The sequence below is a fragment of the Castanea sativa genome, chromosome 3, assembly GCF_040712315.1.
Source record: "Castanea sativa cultivar Marrone di Chiusa Pesio chromosome 3, ASM4071231v1".
Lineage (NCBI taxonomy): Eukaryota > Viridiplantae > Streptophyta > Magnoliopsida > Fagales > Fagaceae > Castanea > Castanea sativa.
Window position 1 is genome coordinate 58,643,834 of NC_134015.1, and position 22,692 is coordinate 58,666,525.

At 30.8% G+C, this 22,692-nt stretch overlaps 3 protein-coding genes across 3 annotated transcripts; all 3 read left to right on the forward strand.

The window, feature by feature from the left end:
* The first annotated feature begins 1,139 nt into the window (after positions 1 to 1,139).
* On the forward strand, positions 1,140 to 5,317 carry LOC142629248 (cytochrome P450 85A1-like). The gene is made up of 9 exons (XM_075803204.1): positions 1,140 to 1,324; positions 2,532 to 2,853; positions 3,338 to 3,487; positions 3,587 to 3,832; positions 3,919 to 4,005; positions 4,385 to 4,463; positions 4,793 to 4,899; positions 4,998 to 5,122; positions 5,230 to 5,317. The coding sequence occupies exons 1-9, from the start codon at positions 1,140 to 1,142 to the stop codon at positions 5,315 to 5,317; spliced, it is 1,389 nt and encodes a 462-aa protein (XP_075659319.1).
* Positions 5,318 to 8,758: 3,441 nt separating this feature from the next.
* LOC142629249 (cytochrome P450 85A1-like) lies at positions 8,759 to 14,752 on the forward strand. Its single transcript, XM_075803206.1, has 9 exons — positions 8,759 to 8,943; positions 10,811 to 11,132; positions 11,578 to 11,727; positions 11,991 to 12,236; positions 12,325 to 12,411; positions 12,771 to 12,849; positions 14,254 to 14,360; positions 14,431 to 14,555; positions 14,665 to 14,752. The coding sequence occupies exons 1-9, from the start codon at positions 8,759 to 8,761 to the stop codon at positions 14,750 to 14,752; spliced, it is 1,389 nt and encodes a 462-aa protein (XP_075659321.1).
* A 2,679-nt stretch (positions 14,753 to 17,431) lies between these two features.
* LOC142629250 (putative UDP-arabinopyranose mutase 2) lies at positions 17,432 to 22,224 on the forward strand. Its single transcript, XM_075803207.1, has 4 exons — positions 17,432 to 17,755; positions 20,820 to 21,070; positions 21,177 to 21,345; positions 21,898 to 22,224. Exons 1-4 carry the CDS (start codon positions 17,432 to 17,434, stop codon positions 22,222 to 22,224), a joined length of 1,071 nt encoding a protein of 356 aa, XP_075659322.1.
* Positions 22,225 to 22,692: the final 468 nt, after the last annotated feature.

The window sequence follows — 22,692 nt, forward strand, 5'->3', positions numbered from 1 at the left end:
CTGTGCAAATGGCTCAGGCAGTCGCTCTCCAGGATACAACGGCATCTCTGTTAATGTACACTCACAAACAGAAATTCAAACTCGTCACAAATGCCCAAGAAAAATTTTTCAGCAAAAACAAAGTAGCTAGAGTATCAAAAGTAATATATGTTTTATTGTTTTTAACTAATATCATATATGTAGAATTTTGATAGTCTAAGAGCTCTAAAAGGAAGTAGCTAAAGATGATTAGAGTGAAAAGGGAAAGGCAAAACAAAGGAATTTTCTTTCCTATTGATGTCACAAGCTGCTATGTATTTTATGCAAAAACATGGGAAGGTGCAGCTAACTATTTTATAAAGAAATATGAGAAGATTGAGGGTTTTGTTTGCTGCCAAAAATTCCCACTCCAGCCAAGGAAAATTCTAGAGCATGGGCTTGGGGCTTTACAACAAATTATCAATGGCTTAAATTTTAAAACATACCCAACATATATGTAGTGTGTGTGACTAACCCTAACTAATGAGCCTAATAAATTTATTAAGAATTTATAGCCGGCCTCAAAATTTTGAGACTAAATTTTGTTATTGTTGTAAAACTATAACTCCTCATTATAAATATATAAGTATAACAGGCTAATATAATATCCATTCAAAACCAAATATTAGAAATTAAAATTTAATAGCATTATTAATTTTGAAAAAACGCTAATCATTATTTATACTATTTGGTATTTTAACCAACTCAATATGTAGGGTTCCTACATATAAGTTTTGACAATGGTACGAAAATTACTGGTCGTACTATTCATGAAAAAGCAGTATTTAAAGACTTGGTTCGAAATATAATCTTTTTCTATTACCAAATATGAGGGGGGAAAATATGCAATTATTGTATATAACATTCTTGAAAAAGATAAGGCTTAGAGGTTAATTTGGTTACATAATTAATATTAAGTGTTTTTTAGAAAAGTTTGCTTAGAGTTGGATGCATGAATGTCGAGTACCATAGCTCATACACGAAGAAAAGGTGCATGGCTTGACCTATTTAACCTACTATATTTTCTTTTTCTCTCTCACATTGTATTGGTTGTTCAGAGACCAAAACACACACACCATTGAAGAAGTAAATCCTGATTATTGTTGATACCGTACCATCAAATGACAGTCTTGGTGTTTTGGGGGCTCATTTTGGCCTTCTGTATCAGCTTTGCTCTGCTGAAATGGAGTGACATAAAATATAGAAGGAAAGGCTTGCCACGAGGAACAATGGGGTGGCCACTTTTTGGCGAGACTCTAGATTTTCTCAAATATGGACCGGATTTCATGAAGAAACAAAGTGCAAAGTAAGCTTTTTATGATGGATTTTTTTTTTGTTATCATTATTCTAAATTTATTATTATTAATTACGAGTGGAATATTACGCCATATCTTATGTAAATAGATTAATTTATTAGTGTTCCTCAAAAAAAAAAAAAATTATTAGTGCAAGGAAAATCCCACGACAATGCACGTACATAGTATATTAAGATCCACACTGTTTCAAAAGATATGGACCTTAATTCATGGTCAAGGACAAAATTAAATTGAAACTATAAGGGGGGCATGGTCCCCTTTGATTTTTTTTAAAAAATAAAATATATATATATATATATATATATATATATATATATATATATATATATATATATAAACATATAAGATTTTCAAGTTTGAATCTAAAAAATTAATACTCTCTCAATTAATTGCTTATTTATTTAATTCTCAAATCTCAATGACTATATATCACATAAATAACTTACGATGATTTGTTTGGAGATGAGACATCTTATGGAGCAACTTTTATTTTCTCATAAAGATATGGGTCTCATATGTTATGAAAGAGTGGCTTCATGAAGTCATTTCATATGATAATTTTGTGTTAAGTTTGTCAATTAAACTAATTATTGATTGAGATCCAAAATTAAAATTTTGAAAATTTTGAGTTCGGGTGTTCGGCTTTAGTTAAAAGATATTTTAAGTATTTTCTTTGTTATTTATTTATTTATTATTAATTTTTTTGTGAGTTTGGATGTATTATTTTTAATTATAGATTATAGGAAAACCAACACAAAACTTGATTTTTTTTTTGTCCAATTTTTTTTTTTAAATGTAGATAATTCAAAAGTCTTGTAATTGAACTAGCAGTTTTTAGTATTTCCAATAAAGACATCTGAGATTCCAATCCACTCCCCAACTGCAACTATTGTATTATAAAAATAAATAGATTCCCTTTGAACTTTAGTTTTGTAATAAACTAAACATTCTTTTAGCACTTTCCCCTCAAAATCCAACAGATTTAATTTAGTTATGAGCACCTAATAATAATTCCCAATTATTAATGATGAGGTAGAAATCATGTGCACGTCACATATTTCACCTGATTAATCCATTAACCTTTAACGAAAAATAAAAATAAAAGGTAATTAGATTTATGTTGATAAAGATTTAAGAAAAATGAAAAAAAAAAAAAAACATTTTGTCACATCCTTTTTTTTTTTTTTTTTTGGACAGGTATGGAAGTGTATTCAAGTCCCACATTTTGGGTTGTCCTACAGTTATCTCTACGGATCAAGAGCTCAACAGATACATCCTTATGAATGAAGGAAAAGGACTTGTTCCTGGATACCCACAGTCCATGCTAGATGTAATGGGGAAGACCAATATTGCTGCTGTGCATGGTCCTGCTCACAAATTCATTAGGGGGTCATTGCTATCTCTTGTTGGTACTGCAGCAATTAAAGATCAACTTTTTACAGATATTGATAAGTTCATAAGAATGTTAACCAACAACTGGGATGGCAAAACCATTGACATTCAGGAAAAAGCCATTGAGGTATATAATCACAATCTCTACAAACAAAAGTTTTTCACTACAATGGTCCAAACCCCTTCCATTGTTGTTGCTGTTGGCCTATTTCAACCAAGTATGAAGTATCAAACCTCCTTTGAAAAGTTTTAAGTGAATGACATTCAACACTAAAAAGTGAGGGAGAATTATCTTTAAAATCTTATAGTTTAGGAGTGCAATAAATAAAATCCTATAATTTGAAAGGTAACAAATTAAATTCTGAAATTTCAAAAAATAATAATTTAAACTTCCAAGTCATTTAACTGGAATGACCATGTGTTAAGAGTTTAATATGGGTAGAGGTTTAATTTGTTATCTTTCCACACATTGGATTTAATTTGTTACTTCTGAAACTATATAAATATATTATATAACTTGATTTACCCTAGACGAATAGGCTTTAAAAAATGTTTTTTCCAACAAATTAAAATGATGGCACAATTCATACTTGTCATGTTTTTCTATGCAGATGGCCTTTTATGTAGCCTTCAGACAGATTATAAGCGCTGAATGTGATTTGATTTATGAGGCTTTTGAAAGGGAGTTTGATAAGGTAGCAACAGCAGCACTTTCATTGCCTATCAACATTCCAGGCACAAATTACTATCAGGGTTTACAGGTATGTAATTGAAGAATGTAAAATATTTATATTTCACGTACATATGTAGGAACATTTTGAGTCTTTGACCAATGTAAAATTGAGATTATTCCTTTACAGGCAAGGAAAAATATCCATAAAATTTTGAGACAAGTTATGGAAGAGAGAAAAGCTTCAAGGAAAACTCATAATGACATGTTTGCCGAGCTTATAGGAAATGAGAAGTCAAGATATCGTCTAACCGAGGAGCAGATGTTTGATCAAATATTTACAATATTGTATTCAGGTTATGAAACTGTCTCCATTACTACCATGATGGCCGTCAAGTATCTACATGATCACCCCAAAGCTCTTCAAGATCTTAGAGTGAGAGTTTTGCTAATCATCTATGTTTTATAACTTTTTTTTCATTATGATAATGTTCATAATTCTTTTTGGCTTAACTCGATCAGGAAGAACATTTAGCTATACGAGAAAGAAAAAAACCAGACGAACCAATTGACTGGAATGACTACAAGTCTATGAGTTTCACCCGTGCTGTAAGTAGAATTGGAATTTAATTAAGGTTTTCCTCCAAATAGGTTTGGAAGAAAATTTCTTCAACTTGTTATGAGACGATTAAATTAATTATCCACATTTACTTTTAGTCACATACCTTATTTAATAAGTCATTTTATTTAATACAAATGAATAGTATTATCAATCGTCACATAATATATTGAAAATTCCTCTAAATTAGTTTCCAAACCGTGTTACATGCTTCTTTTTTTTATTCAAATAGGAATATATATATATATATATATATATATATATATATATATATATATATATATATATTTATATTCCTAAAAAAGCATTGTTTATCTAAATGTTTTACCAAAAAAAAAAAGAAGATATTTCTTAATTCTCTTGGTATAGGTGATCCTTGAAACCTCAAGGTTGGCCACTATTGTTAATGGATTACTGAGGAAGACAACACAAGATGTGGAATTGAATGGTATGTTCAACAAACTTATTACTTCATTTATTGGCCTTTGCAGTGAAGGTTTGGCCACATGGCGAAACAACATGCATGTGCAGCCGTAAAACCAAAAGAATGAATTTAGGGACAATATTATTCACGGTTATTTTTATAATGGTTGATATTATCTGTTAGGATTGGTGCATCATTAAAATAGTGTTATTGCTTGATTCATGTGAAAGTAATGTTGTTTCAATCATAACATACCATAATTGTGAAGAATGTTGTCCCTAGTATCACTCAAATCATAATGGGAAGTGTTGTTTGGTCAATTTGTTACATTTCTACGGGTTTTCACTTTCCAGGATTTCTCATTCCAAAAGGATGGAGAATATATGTTTTCACAAGGGAGCTCAACTATGATCCAGTCCTCTATCCAGAGCCTTATACATTCAATCCTTGGAGATGGCTGGTTAGTTACTTAAGCCAAACATCTTATAAAACTAAAAGCCTTTTCTATTTTTCATTTCTATATCCTTAAAAAGTAATTATTAATGAAATGGAATACAGGATAAGAGCTTGGAGTCTCACAGCTATTGCTTCTTATTTGGAGCTGGAGGCAGACTGTGTCCTGGAAAGGAATTGGGCATGGTTAAAGTGGCAACATTCCTTCACTATTTTGTTACTAAATACAGGTTTGTTGCATAATTAGCCCACTAATTTGTTTACCTTAAACCTAATGGCATTATTTTTTTTCTTTAAAAAATGTGAACTTTTGCTAAAGTAATTATCCTGGTTACAGATGGGAGGAAGTTGAGGAAGTAGAAATCTTAAAATTTCCGAGAGTTGAAGTACCAAATGGGCTGCACGTAAGGGTATCAAAGCACTAATGTTTAATTGTTTATAGAGTATGGATATATGAAATATTAGAAGGAACATAAAGGTGAGCAGTTTATCCAAAAAATGTATGGAATAAGTTTTTTCTTCCTTATACATGGTACTAATGAGAATCAATTTTTATCTATGTTTTGCTATTTTTGACCTCAAAGCTTCAAAATTTAGGCCATTTCTATTTTAATTATGCAAATTAGAGAGGATCAAAATTACTAGACCGACTGGACTCTCTAAGGGAAGCCATTGTTGTTCCTTCCATTGTTTTTGAGATTAAGTGACATGATTTATTTGAGCTTTGAGGATCTTACCTCAACAAAAGCGGCTGTTTTAACATTTTACCAGTAATCATTTCGAACAAACGTGTTTCAGTTGAGAAAAATGAAGAACATGATACAATCAGAATAAACGTGTATCAAGGTCAAGACTTTAGAAGCTGAAATTCATTAGCTGCTCAGTGCAATGTGGCACGTTACATACATTGAAAACTAACCTCTAATTATAAGTTGGTATCACTGTGAAATTGTAAAAGCAGAACAGAATAACCTATATACATGTTATATATCATCTAGCACTCGTTGCAGTCCCAAAAATAAATATGTTCGCACGACATACTTGAATTGGAAGACCCAAAATTGCATTATGTTACCAATATTCACGTAAAGAAATGAATTACAGTGAAGAAGAGGTTATTTTGTTGAAATTATCCACATAAAATTTTCAGTTTGTTCTACCATGCATATAAGGAAGATTTGATGTTGCCAATGCTAGATTCTACCAATGGAACCAACCTTCCTTTTACCATTGTGGTTGGTGGCATGTGTTGCTTGGACTAAGGTCTAATACTCCAAAGATGGTAGAGGAGGAATAAGAATTCTATCAATGGTGTTAGCAAATTTCTCTCCCAAAAAAAATGAACCTTTTGCAAATTTTTAAACTTGTTTTGGTAACCATTCCCGTTTACATATTGGAACAAAATATTTGTTATATATGTATTATAAGGTTCTGTTTTATATATATTCTTCTAAAAAAAATGTTGTGTTATATGTTTATTCTTGTTAGTGGAAATAATAAAAAAGAATGTATATTAAAGAAGTAATATAAAGTATAACTTCAAATAGACTAGAATTAAGGAAAGAAAATATATGATCTACACTAACTAATATCTATTAAGAATTTATAGTCGGCCTCATAATTTTGGGACTAAAATTTTGTTTTTATTGTTGCTGTAAGACTATAACTCCTCATTATAAATATAATAGGCTTATATAACGTCCTGTCAAACAAAATATTAAAATATTTAATGGCATTATTAATTTTAAAAAAAAATTATAATCATCATTTAGCTAGTGCATGCACTTGATATTGGTTGGTAGCACTTGATATTTTAACTAATACAAAACTAAGGGTTCCTACATATATTGGTTCAACATTGGTACAAAAAATATTGGTTGTACTAGTTAAGATGAAGTGATATTTTCTATATTTTTTTAAAAAAAAGATGAAGTGATATATGAGGATTTCGTTCGGAATATAATATCTTTATATTACCAAATATGAGGAAAAAAAAAGTATGCAATTATTGTATGTGATGTTGTTGCTAAGGATAAGGCTTGGAGGTTAATTTTTTTACACAATTACTTTTGCATCATCTAAGTTTAGACTTTAGAAAAGTTTCTTTAAGTTGAATACATGAATGCCAAGTATAGCTCATACGCGAAAAAAAAAAAAATAATAATAAAAATAGGCGCATGGCTTGGCCTATTTAAACTGCAATACTTTCCTTTAATTTTCACATAGAATGAGTTGTTCAGAGACCACAAAATACACACCATTGAAGAAGTAAATCCTGATTGTTTGTGTTAAGAGCAAGCCAGTAATTCACACAAGCCAGAGCAATTCAAACGGTTAGTTTTCATCCAACGGTGTTTGTTACAGATGACTAACGGTTAGTTTCATCCAACGGCTTGCAAGTGATTTCTCTAAAACGATGTCATTCTATTTAAGTGAGTTGAGTCTTATAATTAAGAAGGAAACGACGTCGCTTTGGTTAGATTTAAAGTTCAAATAGTGTATAAAATACCAATGAACGTTTAGACCCCAAATACAAAATTATCAATACAAGCTTATAGACAAACAATATATGTGCAGAATGATGAATATAAGCTAAATTCAAATTGATAAAACACTCTAAACCAAAATTAATCACAAACATATCAGTAATTAAAAGGTAAAGAGTAAGGGAAGAGAGATGCAAATTAACACAAAGATAACACAATGATGTGTTATGGAAGAGGAAACCGAAGTATTCGGCGAAAAACCTCTCCGCCACCTTCCAAGTGGTTAAATAATCCATTAGAGAATGAAGTTGAGATACATGAATAGCAATAAACCCTCTAAGCCTAATCTACCCAATGCACTTAAACCCTCTAAGCTTCTTGCTTCAACAGGGTTACGTCGAACCTTGTCTTCTCTAGGTTACTGAATCCTGCAATAAGCCCATTGCATCAACCAAATGAATTGGTCCTCTCTGAACTGCCTCCCAAGCACCAAAATACCTCCTCACTGTTATGGGTATGGTAAGATAAAGATTTGGCAAATGAACCTCTTAAGGATATATCAATGGAGAGGGTGAGAGTAGAGGAATTTGGAGAATCAAATGTCTAAGATTGTGGATGAGTCAATCTTGGTTTTCTCTAGGGTTTCTCTCTCAAAATTCTCTCTAGAAGCTCTCTATATTTTGTGGGTATAAAGGTATTTATAGTAGGGTACATGAGAAATGTCAAAAGATATTTTTCATCCAAAAAGGGCATTCTGGCGACTTGACCTCGCGATTGGAACTAGTCGCGAGTCTGAGTCATGAGTTAACTGTCAAACTAGACTGTACTTTTTGTCTTGTAGTGCTCCAGCTGTCGTGACCCACACGTGCCACTTTGGCGAGATCCAATTGCGAGCCTCCTTTGAGTGCACACATCTTGAGATTTTTTCACACTCTCTCACACACAACCCTTACATAATTCCCACCTAAATATAGGGTATCTAATTGCTAAATTACAAGCAATTTTGACACAGAATAAAGCTAACACATGATTGAATAAATTCAACTTTACAGAACTATTATTGGCTTTGGACAATTATTTTCAGTTATTTTAGTTCCCAATCTTTACGGACCAGTTTCGGATTTTAAGGGAAATTAGTTAGGTAGTTAATGATCTTGTGGACTGTATGTATATATGACATTCATTGTAATCAGAGTTTAAGCACGGATTTTATTCCAAAAGTTTCTTCTTCCTGCGTTCTCTCTCTGAATTTTCTTTCTCTATTTTCTCTCCTTTTCTCTCTGAACAAACACTTTGTTTTTTCCTTGCTAATTCACTGTTGCAATCTCAATAGCTTAGCTCAAATCTTTTCAGTTTGGTACCATAACATCAAATATTCAAATGACAGTCTTGGTGTTTTGGGGGCTAATTTTGGCCTTCGGTATTAGCTTTGCTCTGCTGAAATGGAGTGACTTAAAATATAGAAGGAAAGGCTTGCCACCAGGAACAATGGGGTGGCCAATTTTCGGTGAGACTGTAGATTTTCTCAAATATGGACCGGATTTCATGAAGAAAAAAAAAGCAAAGTGAGCTTTTCATGATGGATTTCTTTTTGTTATTATTATTTTAAATTTTATTATAAATATTATTAATTACGAGTGGAATGTCACCCCATCTTTCATAGATTTATTAGTGAATGAAAAATCCCACGACAATGCATATAGTAAATTAATTAAGATCTTCTCCATATCAAAAGGAATGGACCTTAATTCATTGTCAAGGACAAAAAAATTTTTTAATACATATATATATATATTAAATAGTATATATGTGTGTGTATATATATATATATATATATATATATATATATATATATATATATGTTTTTCAAGTTTGAATCTTAAAAAATTAATACTTAGTCCCCAAAACTAAAAGTTGACCTAAATCTCTCTCTCTCTCTCTCTCTCTCTCTCTCTCCCTCAAAATTAATTTCTTATTTATCTAATTGTCTCAAATTTAATTAAATACACACACAAATGACTTATGATAGTGTGTTTGGAAAGGAGGCATCTTAATTATGAAGCAACTCTCATCTTCTCATTGATGTGTGCATGCTATAAAAGAGTGGCTTCACGAAGCCATTTCATAAGATAATTTGTGTGTTAAACATGTCACTTTGGCTATTTTTTTGTCACTTTTCGAATGCATGTTGTAGTTGTATATTACATGTAAATGATGTAATAACTAACTTTACTGAGGCTTTACTTAAAAGATTGTAATAATAATAACAATAATAATAATTACAAATTATTAATGAAGTGGTAGAAATCAGGGCCGGCCCAAGGTCTAGGCCTAAGGCCCCACAACCAAAAAAAAAATTCCCTACTAAAAAAAAATCCCCATCCCCTTTTGTAAAGGCCCCAAAATTTATAAAAATATAACATTTTTTAAATAATTGGTACTTCTTTTTTAAAGAGTGGTGTTAAAGATATCACAAATTTTATTATAGGTTTAAGTTTAACTAACATATCACCAATCACATAAAAAAGTAATTCAAACACAAATAAATTAAATTATTGAAATTCATCAATTATAGTCGTTATCACATTATATTGTGAACATTTTGTAGTATTTTTAGTATTTTTTTTTTCATTTCTAACAAGGCTTCCAAAATAGGAGACCAATAGAAATTTAAACCAATTAAAACCCTAAAATGTTTCAAAGAAAATGCTGCAAATGTGATAGATCATCAATGATGACTAATCTCCTCTGATAGTTTGAGATCTTAGTTTTGTAAACTAATCTCCTACAAAGCCACACACCAAATAATATCTATCTATCTCTTTCTCTTAAAAAGAATATATAAAATTAAAATTTATATTATAATTGTACTTAACTATGCATAGTCATATATTTAAGTTAAAGTAAGTTTCTTTAAAAAAAAAAAATAATTTTTTTAGTTCTTTTTATTTAAATTTATGGTTAAACTATGATATTTAATCGTCTGTATGAAATTAACCTTAGTTTAATTAGTATTATTCATCAAAATCTGCATATGCATCAAATTATTCTTAATTTAATTAGTATTATATAAATTTATTTAATTAATGTTTACATATAAAAAGGCTCCATATAAAATTTTCGCCTTAAGCCCCAAATTTTGTTGGGCCGGCCCTGGTAGAAATCATGTGCACGTCACGTGATTAATCCATTTATCTTTAAAGGAAAATACTAACAAAAGGTCTAATTTGTCACAAGCACAATGTTCTCGGGTATAATTGGTTAAATCAAAAGTCCAAACTCCGAACATGAAAATGACTTTCACATCAAATTCTAAGGTAATAATAAAAAAATAAAAATGAAAACACATCAAAAAGGGTAATATCAATTAGATTTATGTTGATAACGATTTGACAAAAATGAAAATACATATTGTGATTTTTGTGTTGACAGGTTTGGAAGTGTATTCAAGACCCACTTATTGGGTTGTCCTACAATTATCTCTCTGAATCAAGAGCTCAACAGATATGTCCTTATGAATGAAGGAAAAGGACTTGTTCCTGGATACCCAAAGTCCATGCTGGATGTAATGGGGAAGACCAATATTGCTGCTGTGCATGGTTCTGCTCACAAATTCATTAGGGGGGCATTGCTAACACTTATTGGTCCTGAAGCAATTCGAGATCAACTTCTTCCAGAAATTGATAAGTTCATGAGAAATTTTATCAACAACTGGGATGGCAAAACTATTGACATTCAGGAAAAAGCCATTGAGGTATATAATCACAATACATCTCTAGAAAGTAGAAACACATGTTTTCACCATAGTGGCCCAAACCCCTTCCATTGTTGTTGGCTACAAGAAAATTAGGCAGAAGTATATATATATTAAACCTCATAGTTTAGGAATGTAATAAATTAAACCCTATTGTTTAAAGGGTAACAAATTAAATTGTGAAATTTCAAAAAATAACAATTTAAATTTTAAACACTAACCCATTTTAACTGGAATGAAGACATGTTTGAAGTTTAATATGGCTGAGGTTTAATATGTTTATTTCCGAACCTTGTATTTAATTTGTTACATTTGAATTGAAACTATATGATAAAAAATTGATATATGCCAAACGTCTAGGATTTAAAATGTATTTTTTTTTTCCAAAAAAATAAAAAATGATGGCAGCAATTCACACTTTTCAATTTTTTATTTATTTATGCAGATGGCTTTTTACGCAGCCTTCAGGCAGATTATAAAAGCTGAATATGATTTAATTTGTAAGGCTTTTAAAGCGGAGTTTGATAAGGTAGCAACAGCATCACTTTCTTTGCCTATCAACATTCCAGGCACAAATTACTACGAGGGTTTACAGGTATGTAATTGAAGATGCATCATGTCACATAATATTTCTATTTCATGTACATGTGTGTGTATATATATATCTATATATATTGATATTGGAACACACAAAATTTGACTCTAAACAAGTTTGGAGTCTCAGAATCTGATCACCAATAGGAAGATAATACCCGTAAGTCATGTGAATTACATATGATGGGACACATGTCATATTTTTATTAATGGATATTTTAGGAACATTTTGACCATTGTGAAATTGAGATTATTCCTTTACAGGCAAGGAAGAAGATCCATATACTTTTGAAACAAATTATGGAAAAGAGAAGTGCTTCTGGGAAAACTCATGATGACATGTTTGCCGAGCTTATAGGAAATGAGAAGTCCAGATATCATCTATCCGAAGAGCAGATATTTGATCAAATATTTGCAATACTGTATTCCGGTTATGAAACTGTCTCCGTTACTAGCATGATGGCCATCAAGTTTTTACATGATCACCCTAAAGCTCTTCAAGAACTTAGAGTGAGAGTTTTACTAATCAGCTATGGTTTATAACTTTTTTTTTAATCATGAAAATGTTCATAACTCTTTTTGGCTGAATCTCAATCAGGAAGAACATTTAGCAATACGAGAAAGAAAAAAACCGGAGGAGCCAATTGACTGGAATGACTACAAGTCTATGAGTTTCACTCGTGCCGTAAGTAAAATTGAAATTTAATCAGAGTTTTCTTCCAAACTAGTTTAGAAGAAAATTTTTTTAACTCACTATGTGACGATTAAAATGAGTATCCACGTGTATTGTTGGTCACAGAACTTATTTAATGAGTCATTTGATTTTGTACATACATATATACATATATATATATATATATATATATATAATTTCATCAATTGCTACATAATGGGTAGAAAATTCCTTGAAATTGGTTTCAAACAAGTTTACATAAATGCTTCTTTTCATTCAAAAAAAAAAAGGACCCCCATTTAAAAAAAAAAAGTCTTTTTTAATTTTTTCAATGTTTAATAAAAAAGATATTTCGTATTTTCTTCATATAGGTGATCCTTGAAACCTCAAGGTTGGCCACTGTTGTTAATGGAGTACTGAGGAAGACAACACAAGATTTGGAATTGAATGGTATGTTCAACAAACTTATAACTTCATTTATAAGCCTTTGCAATGTGTAGCGGTAAAACTGAAAGAAGAAGTTTTTTTTGACAATATTTTTCAAGTTTATCTATATCTATATATATTTAAAAGATTAAGCGTAGCATTTATAGTTGCTACCCTCCTGTTGAGCCACATCAGCAGCCACATCATTCACTTATTTTTTATATTATCTTTTATCTATTTAAACGTTTCTTCCCTCTATTTAAAAAAAAAAAAAAAAAAAACTCTTATTCTCTCTATTAGTTCATACTTATAATTACACTTCCTCCGACATTTTCCCTTCCATTTTGTCTCTTTATCTTCCCACTACTCTCTATTTTACTGTTACACTTTCTTCTCCTTTCTTTTGTTTTGACTTTGCGTCTCCCCATTTTATTTTCCATAAATTTGATATCATTTTCCCAATTCAATTCGTATTTTTCCCACACAAAACTGTGGGTACTCTCTCTCTCTCTCTCTCTCTCTCTCTCTCTCTCTCTCTCTCTCTCTCTCTCTCTCTCTCTCTCTCTCTCTCTCTCTCTCTCTCTCTCTCTCTCTCTCTCTCTCTCTCTCTCGGTGGATTTTTGTTATTTCTTATAACTTTCATTAAGGTTAATGGTTCTTTTTTCTTTTCTTTTTTAATATGTGTTTTGGTATTGTGTGTGTGTGTGTGTTTTTTAATTTCCCATAAAAAATTCTTCTCTTTCCCTTTTATAGTTTTGATTAAACTTTGGTTTGGGTTAATATTTAGTTTTTTTAAAAAATAAGAATTTGAATATGCCTACCAATTTTTTGAGTATAAAGTCCATTTTTTATTCTTTTAATTTCATTTTAATTTTGGCTAAGATAACATTGTAATTTTGTGATAATTTTTTATTATTATGATAATTTCCTTATTTCTTAAGAGATGAAAATTTTGAATAATAAATTTGAAACTTATAAAGTTTAGTTGTATATTAGGCAAATATAATAATACACTACAACAAAAGTTATAATAATAAAATGATATATTTGTAGAGATAAAAAGATAAAATATATATATATATATATATATATTTGTAGAATTCATTTTTTTAAAAAAGACAATACTTGAAGTAATTTTTACTTTTTATATATTATGCCTCATTACATGATATTTATATTCTCATGCATCGCGTAGGTCTGCAACTAGTTTTCTTAATTGTTGACATGGTTTGTTATGATGTGTGCATATATATAAAATAAAAGTAGTGTTATTGATTGATCCATATAAAAGTAATGTTGCTCTAATCACAACATATCATATCGATAATTGTGAAAAAAATTGTGAAGAATGTTATGTCCCTAGTATCATTCAAATCATTGTGGGAAATGTTGTCTAACCAATTTATAACATTTCTATTGGATTTTCAGGATTCTTAATTCCGAAAGGATGGAGAATATATGTTTTCACAAGGGATATCAATTATGATCCACACCTCTATCCAAAGCCTTTTACATTCAATCCTTGGAGATGGATGGTTAGTTACTTAAGCCAAACATTTCATTTCTATATTCTTAAAAAGTAATTATTAATGAAATGGAATACAGGATAAGAGCTTGGAGTCTCACAGCTATTGCTTCTTATTTGGAGCTGGAGGCAGGCTGTGTCCTGGAAAGGAATTGGGCTTGGTTAAAGTTTCTACATTCCTTCACTACTTTGTTACTAAATACAGGTTTGTTGCATTAGTACACTAATTTAATTCTGATACCTTAAACCTATTGCATTTTTTGTTTTCTTTGGAAAAAGTGAAACTTTGGCTAAAGAAATTGTCCTGGTTACAGATGGGAGGAAGTTGGAGAAGTAGAGATCATAAAATTTCCTAGAGTTGAAGTACCAAATGGGCTGCACGTAAGGGTATCAAAGCACTAGTGTTTATACTTTATACAGTAAGGATATATGAAATATTAGAAGGAACATAAAGATGAACAGTTTATCCAAAGAATGTATGGAACAAGTTTTTTCTTCCTTATGCATGGTACAAATGAGAATCAAAGGTTCCTTTGTTTTGCCATTTTTGAGTTCAAAGCTTTAAAATTAAGGCCATTTTGTATTATGTCTATTTTCTTTATGTAAATTAGAGAGGATCAAAATTAAAGTCCTACCTGTTAGTACTAGACCGACTGGACTCTCTAATTGAAGCCATTGTCCCTTCCAATGTTATATACTTGCTCCATCTTTCTTTCTTTTTTCTCCCCCATTCTAGGTTCCCCCAAAAAAGCAGTCTTTGTTTTAGAAGTCAAATTGATTAACTTTTCTAAACTTATTCTTTACTTTCTTTGAAAGATTGATAAATATTTTTAGTAATTTTATTTGAATTTAATTTAATTAAAAAGTGGCAAAAATCTTGTAACTTAACTATACTTTCTATAAAAAAAAAACTATACTTTCTAATATTTTTAATGGAGATGTTTATTTCATGTAATGTAAAGAAAATTCAAAATTATCTACCTGCTTTTACAATAGGAATCACCCGTAAGCATCCCATTTTTAGCCGAAAGTGTAATTAATCATACCGCAACTCAAATAGTAGAAAATCCACAATTTATAGTGATCAATACCTGAACCAAATATACTTTGGGATAAGGGTATATCTACATGGATAATCATAAACATACATTAAAAGGTGGTTTTCTATGCCTTCAACGAAAAAAAGAAGAAGAAGATGGTTTTCTATTAAAATTAGAGTAAAAGGGAAAAAATAATAAATAAAAAAAGAATGGAGCAGCAAGCCTTTGATGCTGAAGCGATAAAATCCGAAAGCAATGAGGTATCATGGACAAAAAAGAACGACAAACAATTAATTTGTCATTTAATTGAAGAGATGAAGAGTCAAGCCAGAGAATTTGGAGGCTGCCAAGGATAAAAAATAGAGTTACTATGTTGGTTCATACTCCAAAACGATGTCATTTTGATGTACAGACAAACTAACATCATATAGATTTTTTTTTTTAACATCACTGATTTTTTTTATATTTAACTTTTTAAAGCTAATGTCAATTGGAACTAATTGTTTCAAAAAATACTAAATACCTGGATATTTTATTATTAAAAAAAAAAACTCAACATCTAAGGGTTTAAAAAAAACTTTTACAACTAATTAACGTCAATTGGACCAAATAGTTTTATATATTTATATTAGAATTTACTAAATAGTCATACTAAATACTTAATACCTTCCATTGTTACAGACCCTTCGTTTAGGTTACTATCAAAAAAAGCTTTTCATGTTCGATCATTAATGTGTAGTGTGTTTTTTTATTAATCTTTTAAGCCGTGGATGTGTAGTATTTTTTTTTTTATTTAAATTTTGAGAAGTACTATATTCATAACATTTGCACAATAAATCCTAGGTAATAAGCTGTGACGGTTATAATTGAAATCCACTACTTAAATTACTTTTTTGTCAATTAATGAGCCAGACTAAGCTAGTAACAACCTACCATTTAATATTTGTAGCAAAATTGTTATGAAAATATTATGGATATAACATTTCTCTTTTATTTTTTGTTGTTGTCATTAGTTTTAATTAGCAGTTTAAGAAATAAGAATCATACTTAAATGTCCAAATTAATTTAGACAAAATCTCCCAATTTTTGGGAAAAATTAGTGGAAACTAAAATTTTGTAAGAAATTACAAAAGGTATTGTATAACGGAAGACCTTATGAGCCCGTTGTTTAGGTGTTTAGAGAGCTCAAAATGGCAGTTTAGCGAAACACAATTTCGATGATACATTTGGCTAGGCAATATATGCAGGATTGCGTTTTTAATTTCGCAAATTTTCGTGATTTAGAAAATGCAATTTTCTTCTGATTTTTCAGCATCGTGCGATTTGCAAGATTGTGTTATTGCTTAAATTTACGGCTAAAAACCTAAATTAGCCTCAACTTCACACTTAATGCACATTTATATATATTTATTGGGAATAGTAATACATATTGATTAGAGAGGATCATATTCCAACCAGATTACACCTTTGAAAGTTTTCCATAATTGTTCATAGGTGGGATCAAAGTATTATAAATGCATATCCTGCACTCATAATTATCTCCATTATTATGGTAAAGTCTTATTAAAGAAGTAATAACTCAAGTCATCCTCACTTACCAATTTTTTTATGGCAAATAATTACTCCAAACATGTCAGGACAAAGTCTAATTAGGAAGTAATAACTCAAGTCATCATCTTCTACCATTTTTGTTTAGAGTAATGCTACAGACACAAACTATTTTACAACATTTGTAAAATTGTTGTAAAATAGTTTGTGTATATAATATTACTCTTTTGTTTATGGAAAATAATTACTCCAAATGTGTATTCAAATGTTAGATTCCTATCTATATATGTTATCTATTTGAATTCAAATACTTTAATTATCTTTCTAAAAAAATACAAATCACTACTACCAACAAAAAAATAAATAAATGAATAAATAAAATAGCATCTAGTATATATATATACACATAGACAAAGTCTTGCTTTCCTCATCCAACCCAACTGTCTTTCTCTCAAAACCTTTGCAACTCTCCCTTTTTATTTGTTTGTTACCAATGGCAGAGCCTTCGACCAAAGTCACACCCCTCTTGAAAGACGAGCTAGACATAGTGATCCCCACTATCAGGACTCTAGATTTCTTAGAGAGTTGGAGGCCATTCTTCGAGCAGTACCATCTGATCATAGTGCAAGATGGTGACCCATCAAAGACCATAGAGGTCCCAAAAGGCTTTGACTATGAGCTATACAATCGTAATGATGTTAATCGGATTCTGGGTCCAAGAGCTTCGTGCATTTCTTACAAGGACTCAGCTTGTCGTTCCTTTGCCTTCCTTATCTCCAAGAAGAAGTATATTTTCACTATTGATGATGATTGCTTCGTAAGTTTTTTTTTTTCACTCTTTCTCTCCTTGTTTCTCTTTTGGTGGCTGAGAAAAGTTTTGAAATGTATGCTTTGATATAAGTAAGAGAAAGTGGTTTGTTGAACTGACTTTTGTGTGATTGTGTTTTTGGTAGCAAAATTGAGATATATGAGCAAATTATATTCCCTAGAAATCATGAACATGGGCACACGTATAGATTCTGAAAAATTAGAATATGACAAGGCGGTGATATATATGAGATGAATTCAAGTTACACCTGATATAACTCTTTAGAGTTACACTCTTTCTACACTGTTAGATTTAAGTAGGTTTAATGGTAAAAAATATGAACCCATTAATGTTGATTACCATATCATTTATTATCCCTTATTTTTTTAATTTCCATATCTATCTCTATTCCCAAAATGTGCTTACATTCATCTCAACCATAATATGTGAAACTTTTTATTTTCATATATCTGTCTCTATTTCAAAATTTTTTTTTTTTTAATTTCCATATCATGACCCTTAGGAATAGTTTAAAAAAGAATTTAGTTCTAATCGGTTATCAAAAAAAAAAAAAAAAAAAAAAGAAGAGAATTTAGAATCTTAGATAAAGGTTTTAGTACTAGTTCACTACAAATCTACATTAAGAAACTAAGCGTCATTGCATCCTCAGAGAGGAAAACACCACCTCTACTCCAAGTTATACAAAGACTTGAAACCAATTCAAAAGCTTCTTTTGCGAACTCAAAGTCCTGGACTTTTGTGACTTATACAAACAAAACAAATTGTTGGTGCAATAGTTGAAACAAATCTTTATAATGCTCCAACATAATGATTTTTTGTATAATGGTATCATTCATGCAAACTACAAATATTTATAATGGTATCATTTGTGCAATTGTTGAAACAAACTATAATGCTCCAACACAAATCTTTATAAATCAAACTATAAACTCAATCTTGTCTTTTCATGATGACTATATTGAGTAGGAGGAATGGAGGATGAGAGAAGAGAGATAATGTAAAAACATTTAGGAGTAAAAATAGATATGGAAAGTCAAAAAATAAGGAATAATAAATGATATGATAATCAATATTAATAGGTTCATATTTTTTACCCTTAAATCTACTTAAATCTAATAGTGAAGAAAATGTGTAACTTGAACCTCTCTCTCTCTCTCTCTCTCTCTCTCTCTCTCTCTCTCTCTCTATATATATATATATATATATATAATTATTAGATGTTTTATTTTTTATGTATTGTTTTTTTTTGTCTAATATTTTGTATATATTGTTCAGCATTTATTTTTCATATATTGTTAAACATATGGAGTATTAATTTAAGAGTACTCATGGATAATAAAGTGAATTTATGACTATTAAATGATGTTTAGAATATAATTAATTTTATAAAAAAAAAGAGTCTAACCCGTCAAATACTAACAAGACCATCATTTATTAATAACCAAATCTTATCAATTTTAACAATTAAAAAAATATTAAACAAAGAAATGAAGTTAAAGTTAGTAAAATAATTTTTGAAAAATTTTTATTATTTTTTGGCCAAATACGTTGGGGACATGCATGCAACCATGTTCAAGGTGTATTCCTGTCCGACATAGACACACAATTGAGGTTGGTTTTAAATTTAGCATGAAGATTTTTTTTTTTTAGATAGTTACAATATGGTACTAACCCTGCAGTTTGAACTCTTTTAATTTCCTCCAGACTCCTAAACATTTTGTGCATGAAGATGTGTCAATTAAGCACTTTGTACTTGGTACTTTTTTTATTAAAAAAAATTCCTTGTTCATGGTATTTTATTCAGTATGTGATTTAAAAATTATGTTTTTTCTTTGGGGTTCATTTGGGTTGTTATAAGTATTAAGCCCAATTATAGACAAGACCCAATCCCAACCTTGATGTTTAAACCAAGGATATTACTTATACTACTAGTCCATTAACCATACTTTATTTTATGGTTAGTATTTAGCTCTAAATGTCCTCACATTGGATTTCTTGTAACACAGAATTGAGGATGTTGTAACGATGTAGCCCTAAAAGGTTTTATCTCATGGATGTAGGCCACCAGGCCGAATCAAATAACCTTCATGATCACTTTCTTCTCTCTTGCTTCCACTTCTCTACATCAATTTCTACAATTTAATCTTTAGATTTTAACATAAAGAAAGGAATTCTAAAACAAAATTTCGATTTCAATCTTTAGTTTAAATGACTTGAATAGGTACAAGATGACAATAGATTTTTTTTTATAGTAATGAATTTTATAAAGGGCTTTGTTCCTTATATCACTAGGTGTAAGATGTCACTTGAATTTCATAATATCACAACTGTTTTTTTTCTTGAAAATTTTTGAAAGCTTTTAATTATAAATTGCAGTTCATAGTAGCAATATTCTTAAAAAAAGAATATATATATTTGCATATGGCATTGTCATGTCAAGAATTTGCCTTAGATAATGGCTTCTTGTTTTTGGTCCTCTATTCATATGCAATTGAGTAGAATTCCAGTATATGATTTTTTTTTTTTTTTTTTTTTTGTCTTTTTGGGAAATAATGGCTGGTTCTACTTAATGGAACTGGGGCATATTGAAAATGCTTTCATGACATTTTCAGCGTTCTTTATGCCTCGGACAAATCGCTCAAATGGTATATCAGACTTAGATCTCCATTATTCTAGTTCCTTTTTTTTTTTTTTATGTGCTTAAAAAATGTACCTAGAATTTAAATATTCATTCGTCCTTTTTCCCCCTTAATTTGAATCGGTGCAGTTTGCTAATAACATGTAGAGTGGACTAGAAATCCTCCAAGTTCCATAATTCATCATTGGTTTACAAATTTATGATAATCTTTAATCTACTTTCATTTGCTTCTTGGATGGAGATAGTCCTAATGTCCTATAGCCATTAACCAGGTCTCAACTAATTGATAATGAGCTAGATCTTTACAACATGCCCCTTTCATGCTCAAGAAACCTTTTATTATTTTCATCATGAATCACATCTGCTTCTTTGCATTATCCAGAGTAGTTGTAAGATTTCACATTTTATATGCAGGTTGCCAAAGACCCATCTGGGAAAGACATCAACGCGCTTCAACAGCACATAGAGAATCTTCTAACTCCATCCGCTCCATTTTTCTTCAACACTCTTTACGATCCATACAGAGAGGGTGCTGACTTCGTCCGTGGATACCCTTTCAGTCTCCGCGAGGGTGTCCCTACTGCTGTTTCTCATGGCCTCTGGCTCAACATCCCTGACTATGATGCTCCTACCCAGCTCGTTAAGCCAACGGAGAGAAGTACCAGGTATATGTATACATCTGTCTAATCGCTCTATTTGTTTCGCTGTAAAATGTTTTCAATGAACATTTGCTCGTTTAGCTATGTATGCCTTGACTAGTTTTTTTCCCAGGTATGTTGATGCTGTGTTGACAATACCCAAGGGAACCCTGTACCCCATGTGTGGTATGAATTTGGCATTCAATCGTGAATTGATTGGACCTGCAATGTACTTTGGACTCTTTGGTGAAGGTCAGCCAATTCAAAGATATGATGATATGTGGGCTGGCTGGTGCTCCAAGGTACTTTTTTTTAGTCGTCATTCATATTATTCTCCCATTTTTTTCATGTTCATTATTTGCCATGGTTCTGCTTGAATATCTAGTAAGTTTAGGCTGATTATTTCATCAAAAGTCTTGTAATTGAAGAGTTTTAAACTTTAAATAACAAAATTATCTAGAAATAAGGATTTGATAGTGGGTTTTGATCATGAAAAAGTCTTCCTTTGAAGTTATTTCTTCAATCTAGTAGGAAATCTATATTCATCATAATTTTGTTAGCGTTTGAAACTACACGAGTCTCTTTCTAAATAACATACATGACCTTGTTTAGATATCAAGTAATACTGATAATTCCTATATTTCATCTTAACAAGCAAAATTCTCATAATCAAGTCTGTCTTCATTATGGTATAAATTATTATCCTAGTCTTATAAATGATTACTAGGTTTATTGGGTGAATATATCGCCTAGCTCAATCTAATTGTCTTTTCAATATATTGTTCAAAATCAAATGTGTCCACCTTTAGGCTCACTTCTTCACTAATATACTCATCATATTGATGCACTTGTAGGTTGTATGTGACCATTTGGGGTTGGGAGTCAAGACTGGTCTCCCCTACTTATGGCACAGCAAAGCCAGCAATCCATTTTCTAACCTCAAAAAGGAGTACAATGGTCTCTTTTGGCAAGAAGAGCTGATCCCATTCTTCCAATCTGTTGTTCTTTCTAAGGAATCCACAACTCCTCAAAAATGCTACATTGAACTCTCCAAGCTGGTCAAGGATAAGCTTAGCAAGCTCGATCCGTTCTTTAACATGCTAGCAGATGCCATGGTGACTTGGATTGAAGTTTGGGAAGAGTTTAACCCCTCTGGAGAAAACTCAGCAGCTAACCCATAATCCTGCAAAGTGGAGAACTATTTATTAAAATTGCAAGTTGCTTAATTGCTAGAGTACTAGTTGTGGTAAAGTTGATTGAAAATAAGACCTAATAATAGCTTGGTTTTTTAGTTTCTTTTTCTATTGAATATGTCTTTCTTTTTTTTTTCGTTGTAGTTTGAGATGCTTTAGTAAGTAGATTTGTTTCAATCGCTAAATATTTACAATCAAACGACAGGCAAATTTCAAGAAGACAAAAAAGGCAAATGAGTAAAGAATGGTTCCGTGGAGGATATTTCATGGTGGGAATTCGGCTTAGAATGCGTTTGGGAGCTGCGTTTTGTGTCCACGTCTGGACGCAAAACGCATTTTAGTAATTTTTTTTTTTTTGTTTCGGCTGCCGGGGGACAAAACCGTAGTGCGCGCATTGTGCGCATACTGTGCACGCACTGTGCGCACTGTTCATGTACTTTTTCAATTTTTTGTTAT